This window comes from Papio anubis, chromosome 2 (genome assembly GCF_008728515.1).
Source record: "Papio anubis isolate 15944 chromosome 2, Panubis1.0, whole genome shotgun sequence".
Classification (NCBI taxonomy): domain Eukaryota; kingdom Metazoa; phylum Chordata; class Mammalia; order Primates; family Cercopithecidae; genus Papio; species Papio anubis.
The window spans coordinates 111,514,207-111,530,005 of NC_044977.1; the positions used below are offsets into that span (position 1 = coordinate 111,514,207).

Consider the following 15,799-nt stretch of genomic DNA (forward strand, 5'->3'; position numbering starts at 1 on the left):
ACTCAGGGTTCTGATCCTTGCATTTTATATGCTGGCAGTTCTCTGCATTTGAACTTAATTCATTCCTAAGAAAGTACCATTATAAAGCAACACACAGGAACATGAGAGAGTCTTTGTTCCCAGCAAGAGCAAATACATTTAAAATTCCAATGTTATGACATCTTGGACTTAAGCTTTGATGCTTTTATGTTTCCTTCAACTGGCTTAAGTCCACTGAAGGTTCTATTGAGGCTTAACATCATTACTTTTGTCACATCTAGTAACATTCCATTCTGTGTTTCAAGCATACCAAGTTTGTGAGAATTATACTTTTTATCAATAATGCTGGTATTTTCATGTATTCATTGCCACCTTTACAAGGTAACAAATAGTATAAAATAATGCCATACAGTATAACATAAAGGGTACTGCTTACCGAATCAACTTTCTGGTTGGCAGGTAGCATCACCTTGTTTGTTCATCAGGCGATAAACAAACACAACTAGTATAAAATAGTGATTTCAAAATACCGATGTATGACTATATTAAAAAATGGGTTGTGGGTTGAATGCAAAAAGAGGATCACCTGTTTTGGAGTTCTTCATAAAAATCTGCTTGAAGAAATAGCCATAAAACATTTTAAAAATCACAATTCATACACAGGAATAGTAAGGTCCAGGGAATATAAATGATGTGTGCAAGGTTGCAGAATAAATATTGACACTTTCAAATATGCACTTAAAAAATACAAGTAGGCATCAGTTAAACCCACAAGGCTGATTTCACTGTAAAAAGTATTTATAGTACAACAATTTAAAACCTCAGTCTTAACAAAAGTCTGACCAAAAAAACTAACATTTTTATGTTGCAACGAAATGAACTCATACCTTTTCTCTTCAGCTGCCAGGTTTATTGAATCCATTATGTTTTTCACAGTAGCTAGTATCTGTTTAGCTCTGATAGTGTGCTGTTCAAACTTTGTTTTCACTGCTGACTGCGAGATACACTCCTGCGAGGGGCCCAAGCCATAACACATTACTGTAATTCCACCTCAACATTTTCAGGAATTTAAACACAAGAACTTGCTGTTTGTAACTTTAACCCAAACAGAAATAAAGATAGAAAATAAATGAGTGATAAAAGCACAACTTAAAATTACAAAGGTGAAAAAAATACAAAGACTCAAAAGTAAAAAGGGCTTTAGCAGCAAGTTACCATCTTTGTGTATTTTTACACAGTAATGTGCAATGGTTTGACTCTAACATTAAAAAAAAAAACAAAAAAACAGAGTACTATTTTCAATGTTAAAAAATTCTCTCATTAGAATTACTATTTTTTATCTGGATCACCTTTAATCCAATTCTAGTCCTTCTATCTAGATTCTTCTCATACTTGAAATAGATATAACCTAGTAAAGTTCTTAAATAAGATGTGAATTAGAACAATTCCTTATTTAAAAGCTGAATGATACAATGATTCCTGTAAGTTCGATAAAAAAGACTTCTCTGGATTAAAATGTGAAGAATCTGAAAGCTAACATTTAACAATGTAACATCTAAAATTGTTTATAGAAAAAATATCTGCAGCTATTTAGAAGATAATTGTAATTACTTTCATTAGAATATAGTATGTACACAAAGGCCTGAATCATGCCCTATCTCATTTGTTTTACCTTCAAGCTAACAACCCATTAATAGTGGTTATAAATCAGTGTTTTATAACCAGTATTTATTTAAATAAAAAATACATCACAATGCATCACATGTATCGATGGATACATTTTGCAACATTTTTGTTTCAATTTTTTTTTTTTTTTTGAGACGGAGTCTCGCCCTGTCACCCAGGCTGGAGTGCAGTGGCCCAATCTCAGCTCACTGCAAGCTCCGCCTCCCGGTTTCACGCCATTCTCCTGCCTCAGCCTCCCGAGTAGCTGGGACTACAGGCGCCCGCCACCACACCCGGCTAATGTTTTGTATTTTTAGTACAGGTGGGGTTTCACTGTGTTGTCATGATGGTCTTGATCTCCTGACCTTGTGATCCGCCCGCCTCGGCCTCCCAAAGTGTTGGAATTACAGGCGTGAGCCTCCGCGCCCGGCCTTCAATTTTCAATATATAGAATACTTGTTATCTAAGAAATACATATAAAAATTTATACATATATATATATATATATAAAAAGAAATACATATATATATATATATATTGACAGTCTTGCACTGTCATCAAGGCTGGAGTGCAACAACATGATCTTGGCTCACTGAAACCTCCACCACCCAGGTTCAAGTGATTCTCCTGCTTTAGCCTCCCAAGTAGCTGCAATTACAGGCATGTACCACCATGCCTGGCTACTTTTTGCATTTTTAGTAGAGACAGGGTTTTGCAACGTTGGCCAAACCGGTCTGCAACTCCTGACCTCAAGTCATCTGCCTGCCTCAGTCTCCCAAAGTGCTGCGATTACAACAGTGAGCCACCATGCTCATCCTATAAATATATATTTACTATGATTTATCATTTAAAGTTTATAAAATTGTTATATTACAATTTGTCTTTCGTTTTTTTCTTCATGGAAAGTCAAATTCTGCACTGAAATACAGCACAGTAACTACTATAGATGTTTTACAAGAGACGTATTTTCTATGATAATTTTTTTTTAAATTAGGGATATATTAATTCTCTGATACTCCAATGAATTCATCTTCTTGAACCTCTATATATTTAGCTAATACAAATCGTGGTAATTGCTTCCTGAAGTTCATTACTCTCCTTCCTTTGTTAAAACAAATGGCTTTTAAGCTTCAAAAGGCATTTACTTAATACTCTAGTACTACATTTGTTATCCTGAAATCATCAGGATGCTACATGTGTATTCAGTGTCCTATTTATGACCTATGCTTAGCCTTCATGTCTATGAAATTATTCGAGCATTCAGAAAGACCACAATCTCCTTTGCCATTTTAGCTCCCCACTTCAGCATTTTGTTTGAGGTAGAGAAAACAAAACAGATTATTTAGCTATAGAGCACATGAGGGTAATTCATTTAGTCAATATTTAACTCTGAAGCCATTACTTTCTTGCACTGCCTAGCTTAATTTTTGCCCATGGTGAAGCTCATTTATGCATTAGTCATTTTCACTGATTTTGAAAAGATCAATGTAGGAAGTTATAGTATTCCTGTTCTGTACACACCTAAAGATAAAACATTCCTGGATGTTTTCCTTTTTTTTCCTTTTTTTTTTTTTCTGGATGTTTTCTTCTTTAAAATCAACAATAATTATATAATAATGAACATTTGTAAACTACTTATTTTTTAATAATTAAAAGAATGCATTGATTTTATTTTAAATAAACGCCTCGTAAATGTGTCAAATTAACTTCCGCAAAAATAATAAAAACAAAAATATTTTTAAAGGAAAAATATTAAAATAAAGTCGATATTCCTCGATGAAGCAGATCTAGATATCAGCAATGAAGATCCAAATTTGTAGATAACAGCACAGTGTTAGAGCTAGACGAGACAGAAAAGATCTCCAAAAGTTATTAGGCAATATAAGTTTCTTTCTGATTCAAAAAGATATAATGATGAGTAAGCATAGAGAAGAAAATAATCAATCTTCTTCTAATTAAAAAGTATCCCACAGTGGTGCTCCCACTGATCTGTAGGATATTTAAGAGATACCTTGAAAAAAGAACATTCTACTCCAAATAAGTATGGGTAGTGTTAATTTAAATAAAGTCCCCCTTCTAAGTTATTTCTCAGCATCCTTAATACACTAATATGCTAATTAATCTCTATGGGGAACATATATACTACGCAGCAGTTCCCAGACTTATTTTATCAGGAACTCTAATCATACATTAATATTAATTTATATGTGTAATTAAAACATAAAACCAACAAACTTTTCAATTTCCCTTGAAAATAGACCCTACAAACACCTAACAACATGATATTCATCACTGCCAACTTATTTTGGTGTATTTTCAACAGAAAAGTGCAAGAACTATACCTTTCATCTAGATATATCAAATACTAACATTCAGCCCCTTTTGTTTACTTCTCCTCTCCCTCCATACACATGTTCCACACTTTCTATCTTGTGTGAGGGCATATATATATATGTAATATTTATATATTATATATAATAAATATAATCTTGCAATATATATATAAAATGTATGCCCTCATATATATAAAGAGAGGCATACATTTTTATATATACTTATGTATTATTTTCCTTCCCAAACATTTTGACAGGTCATTACTGCATCACAAGCTTATTACTAAATACATCAACACTTGTCTTCTAAGAAAGAAAACATTTATTTGCACAATCACGAAACAACTGTATTCAGAATATTTACCATTGAGACAATACTATTATCTAACAAACAGTTCATGTTCAAATTTCACCTATCATCCAGGAATGCCCATTACAAAAAATCCACTGACATTTTAAATAAGTTATTTTTATATGTCTATCTCCCATCATACAACCAAAACTAGTAAGAATTAATGGTGAAATAACTGTGCAAAAGAAATTTGGATTTCTAACTTGCCTTTAGAACAATGCAGTCCAAATGCATTTTGAAACTTTCCAAATACAGTTTTAAAACAATAAGAAAATGTATTAATAGACTAACACTGATTTTCCTTTCAAAAAAGAAAAGAGACAGAGTCTCACTCTGTCACACAGGTTGGAGCACAGTGGTACCTCCATAGCTCACCATCACCACAGACTCAAACTCCTTGGCCTCCTACCTCAGCCTCTGGGGTAGCTGTGACTATAGTCATGAGCTATCATACCTGACTTTTTTTTTTTTCCTAGTAGAGATAGGATTTAGTCTTTTCATGTTTTTGCCCAACCTGATCTCGATCTCCTTAGCTCAAGCAATCTTCCTGCTTTGGCCTCCCAAAGTACTGGCATCACTGGCATGAGCCACCAACGCCCAAGCTAATATTGATTTTCTTGATTGCTTTTACTCAATTTAATTTTCAAGCCTTGTTTAACTTAGTATTCTAAATGTTTAAAATACTTAGATCCACTTGAATCAAATGAATCTAAAGAAGTCCATGGCAAAGGTCAGAATGATAAAGGTGATGAACTTGACAGTTTTTCTTTTCACAAAAAATCTTGCAAGACTACAAAGAAAAGTAAGCAAATCCCCAAAACAAAGAGAAATGTGTGTAAAAGCCACAAGATGTGACCACAACACAAAGAAACCAAGAAATTAGTAACCAAAAATTGGATAAAATGAACCAGAACACTTGAATTTTAAAAAATCTTATATTGACAAGGAAATGCCAAAAGGATAATTAGAAACAAAATCAACAAAAACTAAACTAGCACTGAAAACCTTGGGATACGCCCAAAGTTACAGTCACAAATTCACAATCCTGAATCTTTTCTTCAAGAACAATAAGCAAAAAACCAATGCATCTTCAAAGTAAACAATGTTAAAGATGAACACAGGCCAGGCACGGTGCTCATGCCTGTAATCCCAGCACTTTGGGAGGCCAAGGCGGGCAGATCACAAGGTCAGGAGATCGAGACCATCCTGGCCAACATGGTGAAACCCCGTCTCTACTAAAAATACAAAAATTAGCCAGGTGTGGTTGCGCGCCCCTGTAGTCCCAGCTACTAGGGAAGCTGAGGCAGAAGAGTCCCTTGAACCCAGGAGCTGGAGGTTGCAGTGAGCCGAGTTCATGCCACTGCACTCCAGCCTGGCGACAGAGTGAGACTCTGTCTCAAAAAAAAAAACAAAAAAAAAACCACAGAACTTAGTGAATGAACCCCCAAAAATGATATTTATTAAGTGATAAATTACATAAGAGCTGGGGCTGCGTCTTTGGATGATAAAACATTGGCAAACTCATTAAGGGTCTGTGTGTGTGTGTATATGTATATGTAGATATACATTCATATTTAAATATAGACATGAGAAACAAGAGACTCAAACAATTTTATGCTACTAAATTATAAAATTTCAGAAACATACCAATTTCTAAGAAACCAGGAATTACCAAAACTGATTTAAGAAGTAACAAATACCAGTCTTGGACTAAAGCTGACTAAAACTTTCAACATAACTAATCACCAAAAAATATTTTGTCTCTTTTCAATACATTTAGACATAATATTTTTTGCCCAGCTGATTATGTTTAGATAAATTCAAGTAATTTTTACTGATTCTCATTTTAGATATTTCAGACTTAAAATTTTCAAACTCTAAAGCTGCACATTCCATGACTTTATGTTAAAAAAAAAAAAAAAAAAAGCTATTGCTCAAAAGCAATTTTTTCCATACATAAATTTTAGAATCCCAAATGGACCATCAGAATAAAACACAAACTGCCAAGTTTCCTCTACAAACATTTAAAAAGAATAGTTCCTAAGTCTGTCTGATTATTGCAATCATTTGGGGAGCTTTGAATATGTATGTATATAGATTGCTAGACCAACTCCAACCCCCTGGATCTGGGGTTGGGGATATGATAGGTTGGGAGCCTGCGGTTCTGTAAAGCACATCATGTGATTCTGATGACCAGCCAGGCTTGTGAACCAATGCCCGACAGCATATCTTTTATTCTTCTCATTCCCACCTCCTCAAGGAGATATTCTGGGGAAGCACAAGCTATACCATGAAGCAATATGGAAGCAATATAAATGTGTAACAGAACATTACACAATTATACACTCTATAAATGTATAATTTAGAAGAAATCAATGATAAACATACATAAAACACATATATACAAAAGTCAATAAATAAGGAAAGACAAGGAAACAGATCCTCTCCCTACATATTTTCCCCATGGATGAAATACTGATAACAGTGAGGAGAGGAGGCTGAGGTGGGAGGATCATTTGAGCCCAGGAGTTCGAGGCTGCAGTGAGTTACGATTGCCCAACTGCACTCCAGCCTGGGTAACAGAGGGAGATCCCATTTCTTTAAGATAAAAAAAAATGGTGAGGAGAGCATCAACCCTTTGATGAAAGCAAAAGGAAAAGGAAAAAAACAAGCAATGGTCTTTGAGTAACTGGGACTTCACGTATCCTATAGCTTGGCTTGAGAGGACATCTACCCAAAATCCAGTAGCCTCGGAACAATTAGATCTTACCAAGATAGCTGGCAGTGGATTTGCTTTCTTCCAGTTTGTCTTCATCTAATAACCTTTTTTCTCTCACCAAATTAAAGATGAGAGATAGTAAGCAAAATGTTTATTTTAAAAATCCTGCCAAGTATACTCAACATTCATGTCCCCCCTATTAAGGCAGTTACTACTTATAAGAATAATTACAGATTGAGGTTTCTTCAATGCTGAAGTCATTGTGTTCATTCCTAAGTGGGAAGGTGATATGAATTATATAGGGCAAAACAGGAGTTCAGAAGGTTAACATCTAAAGAACTATTCAGTCAAATGTAGGGTGAGTTTTAATGTCTCTGAATAAAAACACTTACACTGCAACATAAGAAACTAGCCTCCCTCCCTGTCTACCACTCAGGCACTTCAGTAGTTTCCTAGAAGATTCTGAAAACGGTGAAGCTCTTTTTTACTCAATTATTCATTTAGAGTGTTTGGCACAACATATGGAGAATGGACATATGGTAACACAGTATATAAATATAATAAAATTTTGTCAAATGGCATTAATCATGTTTTGTATACTTCTATTAGTCATGCGGCACAAAGAAAAAAAGGATAATGCTTACTTTGCTCTATTATCCATTCCAACAGCAATTACGCTTGTTTGCTCTTGTTCCAAATTATTGAATACAGGGAATTTCATTCATTGCACAACACAGCAATACTGAAACACAGTTTCTTACTTATATATAAATACATAAAAAATAAGAATAAGGAAGAAATTACAATCGCTAATTCTCAATTCTTACAAATCATTTTGCAGGGGGTTCCTTTCTTCAGACTTTCCACATTTTACTGGCTATGTCAGTAACTAAATAACAGCAAAAGTTATTGACAAAGACAAATGATAAAACAGAAGATTATGCTTTCTCCAACCAAGGAAAGAGTTTTGTATTAGGCAATACAATCACAAAATTCCTACCTCAAAGATTTGTTCAAAATTCTGAAATTCCTGTAATCTTGCCTGAAATCCTTCAGCAAGTGCTCCACCTGTAATGTACAGGCAAAGATTTAAAAACCTAGTATATAGCAAGATATATTTTCTGGTAGGCTACTGATTTTATAATTTTATATATATATATATATAAATAGTCCATTTTTTATATATATATATATACACACATACATATAAATATATATATATATTTTCCACCCCCCCCACCCGAGACAGAGTCTTGCTCTGTTGCCCAGAGCTGGAGTGCAATGGCGCAATGTTGGCTCACTGCAATCTCCGCCTCCTGGGTTCAAGCAATTTTCCGGCCTCAGCCTCCCCAGTAGCTGGGATTACAGGTGCACGCCACTATGCTGGGCTAATTTTTGTATTTTTAGTAAAGACGGGGTTTCACCATGTTGGCCAGGCTGGTCTCGAACTCCTGACCTCATGATCCGCCCATCCCAGCCTTCCAAAGTGCTGGGATTACAGGCGTGAGCCACTGCACCCGACCAATTTTAAATATTTTTATATTTAAAAAGGAAATCTATAACTAATGCATACCACTTTCTGGCATCCCCTGTGCTTTTTGCTTTCTAGCACTAAGAACTTCCTTTGCTGAAACAAAGAAGATACGATTCTGTGCTTCTAAAGCATTTACAACTTTGAGCTCCTCCACCAAGAAATGCAGGCATCTTTCCATGTGCTGTCTGCGTACCTACAGAGAAAAGGGTATTAAAAGAATTCTAATAATTTAAACAAATATAATAACCAATGACTACAGGCCAATACTTTTATTTACAGTGATATAACAAAAGTTACCATATAACTAATGAATTCAAAAAATTCTAATAAATGAAGTTTGATACTTAATGACAGAAAATCTTTCTCTTAACGATTCTGTCTTTTGAACATTTATTTAAAATTCTGCTGGGCACAGTGGCTCACGCCTGTAATCCCAGCACTTTGGGAGGCTGAGGCGGGCAGATCACAAGGTCAGGAGTTTGAGACCAGCCTGGCCAACATGGTGAAACTCCGTCTCTACTAAAAACACAAAAATTAGCGGGGTGTGGTGGCAGGCGCCTGTAATCCCAGCTACTGGGCAGGCTGAGGCAGGAGAATCGCTTGAGGCCGGGAGGTGGAGGTTGCAGTGAGCCAAGATCGTGCCCCTGTACTCCAGCCTGGGTGACAGAGCAAGACTCCATCTCAAAAACCAAACCAAAACAAACAAACCCTGCTAAGGTTGGGGCGAATGCATTAACCAGGCATTAGAATTGCAATGTTGGGTTCAAGATTACCACTTGGGCACACTGAGGTGAAGATTACGGGTTAGAAGTTACGATTTAGTACTAGTCTTCAGCATTATGGCTATGATAAGGGTTCTCTATATTAAGACTTGCAAAAATAAATCTAAATAGGAATGCTGAAATATTTGAGGAAAAATAATTTATGAGTGATACTTCCTAATTCTCCAATGATTATGTGAGCCCCAATTTGAAAGAACATGGCTGTAACACAATAGTTAATGACAGGAGGATATAAAACATGATGTTATGCAAAATTCCAATGGTGGAAAAATGAAAGCAAATAATTTAACATGTGAACAGTGATGGGATAGTTTATTTTTATCTTGTCCTCTACATATAATAATTTCATACTACCATTAAAATCAGAAATCGTCTCAAGCAAATTAAATAAATATTATAGTCCAAATTCCAGATACTTTAATCTTTTTAAGTTTCTACAATTGGTGTGACTAAAATGCCAAAAAAAAAAAAATTGAGGATGCAAATCTTATGAAACTCAATCTGCTGGCAAGAGTACAAATTGACACCAAGCACTTTGGAGAACTCTGGTGCTATGTTTACTAAAATCTAACATATTCTTAACTTGTAATCTAGCAATTTTACCTCTAGGTACATATACCCATGGTTTACTGACCTCTACATTACTGACATTTTGGATTGGCCAATGTTTGTTTGGGGGCCCGTTCTGTGTCAGGGCATGTGTAACAGCATCTCTAACCTCTACTCATTAGATGCCATTAGCACAAAACCCCAGTTGTGACAAAAAAAAAAAAAAAAATCTTCAGATGCTGCCAAATATCCCATGGGGGTCAAAACTGTCCAACCTCCACATTGAAAACTACCTAACAAGAATGCATATATATGCACACCAGAAGGACATATACAAGCATATGCACAGTAGCATTCATAACTAAATATAGTAAATTAACCCAAATGCCCATCGCCTTGAATAAGTCAACTGTAGTATAGTCACAGATGGAATACTATACAGCAATGAGAATGCAATACAACTATGCTATGCACAATATGGACACATATGACAAACATGTTAAACGAAAAAAACAGATGCAAAAGCAGATATTATATGATTCTGTTATATAAAGTTGAACAGGCAGAAAAATTAATTTAGGGGGTCAAAAGTCATGATAAATGGATAATTTCTTTTTGGTAAGGAGGACAGAATGGAAGTTGGAAGGAGGGAGGTAAGCGAGAGGTGCTGGGGTGTTCAGAATGGTCTGCTTTTTGATCTGGATTTTGACATAGGTGTGTTAAATTTGTAAAATTTGGCCAGGCATTTTGGCTCACACCTGTCATGCCAGCACTTTAGGAAGCCAAATTGGAAGGATCACTTATGATTTATGTACTTTTCTATTATGTACATTTCAATAAAAACTTAAACAAAAAAGAAGTTTCAAGCTTCGAAATAACTAGATAGTATAACACAATTTTCCCTCAAAGTAACTTCATACCTCGGTCTTTATCACATACCTACTTCAGGTTTTCTCTAACTATATTCTTTTCATGGAATAGCTCTTATAATTTTCTATTATATAAGCTATATTGTTTTCTCAAATAACAATATATGTGACTGTACTTCAAAACCTACAAAAAATAAATAAAATAACTTACGTCTTCCATATATTCCGGCTCTGATGCAGAGGCATCCCAACGATTATTGAGAATGAAAATATTAGGCTTGGAAAGCCGCTCATTCACTTTGTGAAAAAAATGTTTTTCCTGAAAAAAAAAAAAAAAAAAAAAAAAAAACTCACAGTACATTCACTGTAATTTACATTTACAATTGAAATTTTATTTTAATGAGAAAGTCTGAACCATTTAGACAACATTAACACCACTGACAAAGGATCCCAAAGCACTCTATGAGCATTAAACTTTCAAAGATGAAAAAAACTGATGAATAACAATTTTAAAAAATCATGTTATAGTTTTGAATATTAGATTATCTCAACTCTGGAAAGTTTATTTCAGATGAGTCTGGCTCCAGACATTTGGATAAATAATCTTCTAAGTCTGACAGCAGCTTAAATTGTACACAGGTAAGGTGAAACCTAGAGTATATTCAGGTGAAGCTGGAAACAGCTAACAATACTGAAAATATAAAAAGGCTTGCCCGATAGATGGCAGAAAGGAGGAGTGGTTTATATTTTATTCAAGAGACTTAAGTAAGCATCCTAAAATTTCTGGCACTCATTCTCCCTGAGACTGGCAAATAACCATAAGCTAGAGTCATCAAGCCCTATATTGCTAGAGAAATCCAGGGAACTATACACTATAGAAAGACTAGAAACAGCCCTTCTGGTTCTATGAAAACACAAACCCTTTCATTCATGCCTGTTTTCAGAAGTTCTTTCTAATCTATGATTTGGATTTCTCTTTTCAGAATGAAAACAGACACTGCTTCATTCCCTACCACTGAAACACAATAATACGATTAAATCCTACCGTATTCATTAGTGTAGATTCAGAGTTTGCAACCAAAACGAAGACATCAGCATCCAGGCAAAACTTATCAATCCAGCTATCCAGCTCTGTAGTAACATCTGTGCCTGGACTAATGAGAGTGAAATAAAAATTGTATTATATTTCTTAAAAAGAAAATTTGGGTTACAGAATTTTTTCAGCTTTTATGTATAATTTGAAGTCTAAAAAACAGGATTTCCACCTGTCATCTATAAGAAGCCTAGGAAATTTTAACCCAGTGATCTTTCACAAAGCAAATAACATGCTCAATATTTCAATCTTTTTAATCTTTATGCTTTAGATGGCTGAAATATAAAACTAGGCTAATGGATACTAAACAACAAGGGTTAAAGCAGCTATATCCAGTAAGGCTCAGAGAAGATTTAAGCCCTTATAAACACAAATAAAAACATATAAATTTAATATACCAACTACACTAGGACCTGCAGTGAAGAATTTGTCAACTACAAAACTTTGTAAAAAATTAAAAAAATTTTTCATTTTAAATGTTTGTGGGTACATATTAAGTATACATATTTATGAGGTATATGAAGTATTTTGATGGAAGCATACAATGTGTAATAATCATATAGGGGCTGAGCGCAGTGGCATATTCATGTAATCCTAGCATTTTGGGATTCCAAGACACGAGTGCTTGAGTCCAGGACATTGACACCAGCCTGAGCAACATGACAAAACCCTGACTCCACAAAAAAAAAAAAAAACCACAAAAAATTAGCTAGGCTTGGCGGCATGCCCCTGTAGCCCCTGCTACTCTGGAGGCTGAGGTGGGAGGATTGCTTAAGCCTGGGAAGCGGTGGTTGCAGTAAGCCATGATTCCATCACTGCACTCCAGACTGGGCAACACAGTAAGACCCTGCCTCCAAAAAAAAAAAAAAATCACATCATGGTAAATGAGGTATCTATCAACTCAAGCATTTATTCTTTGTATTATAAACAATCCAATTATATTATTTTAGTTATTTTTAAATGTACAATTAAATTGTTATTCAGCCAGGTATGGCAGCTCACACCTATAATTTCAGCACTTTGGGAGGCTGAGATGGGAGGATTGCTTGAGGCCAGGAGTTTGAGACCAGCTTGGCCAACATGGTGAATTCCCACCTCTACCAAAAAATACAAAAATCAGCCAGGCATGGTGGCTACTCGGGAGGCTGAGGCACAAGAATGGCTTGAACCTGGGAGGCGGAGGTTGCAGTGAGCCAACACTGTGCCACTGTACTCAAGCTTAGGTGATAGAGCGAGACTCTATCTCAAAAAAATAGAAATAAAAATCAATTATTATTCACTATAGTTACCCATTTTGGTACCAAATACTAGATCTCTTTCATTTTTTCTTGTATCTATCCAACTGTCAATCTTAACTGACTGGGTCATAGATACAACCTGGTTATGAAATAAAGCTAAATTAGTTAACATTGTATTTAAACCAAATATTTTGGTGTCATGAACATCTTCTCTCTCTTCTGTTTCTATAGATTACTTGAAACACTCATTTCCACTTAAAAGGAAAATTCATTATCAAAAACAAAATGGAGCCAGGTGAGGTGGCTGGTGTGTGTCTGTAATCCCAGCTACCCAGGAGACTGAGGTGGGAGAATTGCTTGTGCCCAGCAGGTGAAGGTTGCAGTAAGCCAAGATCATGGCACTATGGCACTGCACTCCAGCCAAAAAAAGTGGCCATCCTTAAAATTTCTTGAAATGGAATAAGACTGATGAACTGGTGCTTTTATGTAACTTATAAAATAAAACCAATACCTTATCTCTTCCTTAATCTAGCTAATGAGAACAAAGTGGCAACTGAATGTTTTAATTTTTTATACCACATGCTAAAGTAAGCAGTATTATACTATTAAATAAACTTCCAGAGAAAATGCAATCCACATGTAATTTTACCTGTCTACTAACACCAGGTCATCTCTCAAGAGGGCACATTTTGCTTTTGGCCAAAACACACGTACAAGACAGCCAGCTTTCAAATCTTTGTCCATGTGAAGGGCATGGGCCAGTTGATTAACTGTCTAAAGCAGGAGGAAAAGAAAAAAATAAACTCCACTTGTAATAAAATTCAATAAAAATTAACAACATTGTAGTACATTTATTTTAGCCAAATAGGTGTATAAAAACTCTGAAATAAAACCTTCTGAGCAATCTTGAGAACCTGAATTTTTAAATTTCCAAGTACGAAAAAAAATGGTTCCCTCAAAAAGAACTCCAGCAACAGAATTCTAAGCAACTCCTGATACTGATACTGGTTTTGTGAAGTATATATGTTATGGAGTCTTCATTCTTTTTGCCTACTTGTATTTTCTGACTACTGAAATAAATGTGTATCACTTTGTCATATGGAAGAAATGTCATTATTAAAATAGATTAAAATTAAATAGCTTTTAACACCCCCTAGAAAGGAATGAAATCATGTCTTTTGCAGGAACATGGATGGAGCCACAGGCCATTATCCTAGGTCAATCAACGCAGAAACAGAAAACCAAATACTGCCATCTTCTTGCTTAAAAGTGAGAGCTAGGCCAGGAGCAGTGGTTCATGCCAGTAATCCCAGCACTTTGGGAGGCCGAGGTGGGTGGATCACCTGAGGTCAGGAGTTTGAGACCAGCCTGGACAACCTCGTGAAACCCTGTCTCTACTAAAAACACAAAAATTAGCCGGGCGTGGTGGCGTGTGCCTATAATTTCAGCTACTCGAGAGGCGGAGACAGGAGAATTGCTTGAACCCAGGAGGCAGAGGTTGCAGTGAGCTGAGATCACACAACAGAGCGAGACTCTGTCTCAAAACAAACAAACAAACAAATAAAAAAGTGAGAGCTAAACATCTGGGTACACACAGAAATAAACAAAGGAACAATAACACTGGGAACTACTACAGGGGTAAAGGTGGAAGGTGACAAGAGCTGAAAAACTACTGAATGCTACATTCACTATTTGGGTGACAGGTTCAGTTGAAGGCCAGTCTTATGCATCACACAATATATCCACATAATAAACCTGTACACATAGGCTGGGCGCAGTGGCTCAAGCCTGTAATCCCAGCACTTTGGGAGGCCGAGACGGGCAGATCACGAGGTCAGGAGATCCAGACCATCCTGGCTAACACGGTGAAACCCCGTCTCTACTAAAAAATACAAAAAACTAGCCGGGCGAGGTGGCGGGCACCTGTAGTCCCAGCTACTCGGGAGGCTGAGGCAGGAGAATGGCGTAAACCCGGGGGGCGGAGCTTGCAGTGAGCTGAGATCTGGCCACTGCACTCCAGCCTGGGCGACAGAGCGAGACTCCGTCTCAAAAAATAAATAAATAAATAAATAAATAAATAAAAACCTGTACACGTAACCCCCAAATCTAAAATGACGAGGAGAAAAAGAGTGTGAAGAGGACTGGAAGAGCACAGATCAGGAAAATGAGAGATGATTTCTTTAGAGTAACACAGCATACTTTGAGGCTCTAAAGTCATGAGAAGTTTGAATTTTGATTTGCTAAAAATCTTAATTACAAAATAATAGTGATTCCTTCATTTATATGAATTAAAAGCTTGATTAGTATTTTCCTTTCTTTTTGAGACAGTGTCTTGCTCCATTTCCTAGGCTGAATGATCACAGCTCACTACAGCCTCAGCCTCCCAGATTCAACCAATCCTCCCACCTCAGCCATTCGGGTAGCTGAGACTACAGGTATGCGCCACCATGCTTGGCTAATTTTTGTATTTTCTGTAGAGATGGGGTCTCACTATATTGCTGAGGCTGGTCTCAAGCAATCCGACCACCTCAAGTGCTAGGATTGCAAGCGTGAGCCACTGCACCCAGCCTTGAATAGTATTTTCATAAACATCATCTCACTTTTCTAATAACTAATCTGAAGGGTATGCTTATTCTAAAACTTACAGATTGAGTCACCTGATTTACATCAAAGAGCAAATTCACAG

General features: G+C 36.0%; 1 protein-coding gene across 6 annotated transcripts in view; it reads right to left on the minus strand.

Annotated features, from left to right (window-relative positions):
- Positions 1 to 15,799, minus strand: part of MFN1 (mitofusin 1) — a 45,205-nt gene that overhangs the window by 16,287 nt on the left and 13,119 nt on the right. For all 6 annotated transcript variants that reach the window (XM_021934651.2, XM_021934653.2, XM_021934652.2 and 3 more), the window contains 6 exons: positions 13,763 to 13,887; positions 11,828 to 11,936; positions 10,994 to 11,101; positions 8,622 to 8,775; positions 8,049 to 8,116; positions 867 to 988 (listed from right to left, as the gene is read on the minus strand). In XM_021934651.2, the coding sequence (XP_021790343.2) occupies positions 867 to 988; positions 8,049 to 8,116; positions 8,622 to 8,775; positions 10,994 to 11,101; positions 11,828 to 11,936; positions 13,763 to 13,887 (686 nt within the window). The remainder of the gene's footprint in view (positions 1 to 866; positions 989 to 8,048; positions 8,117 to 8,621; positions 8,776 to 10,993; positions 11,102 to 11,827; positions 11,937 to 13,762; positions 13,888 to 15,799) is intronic.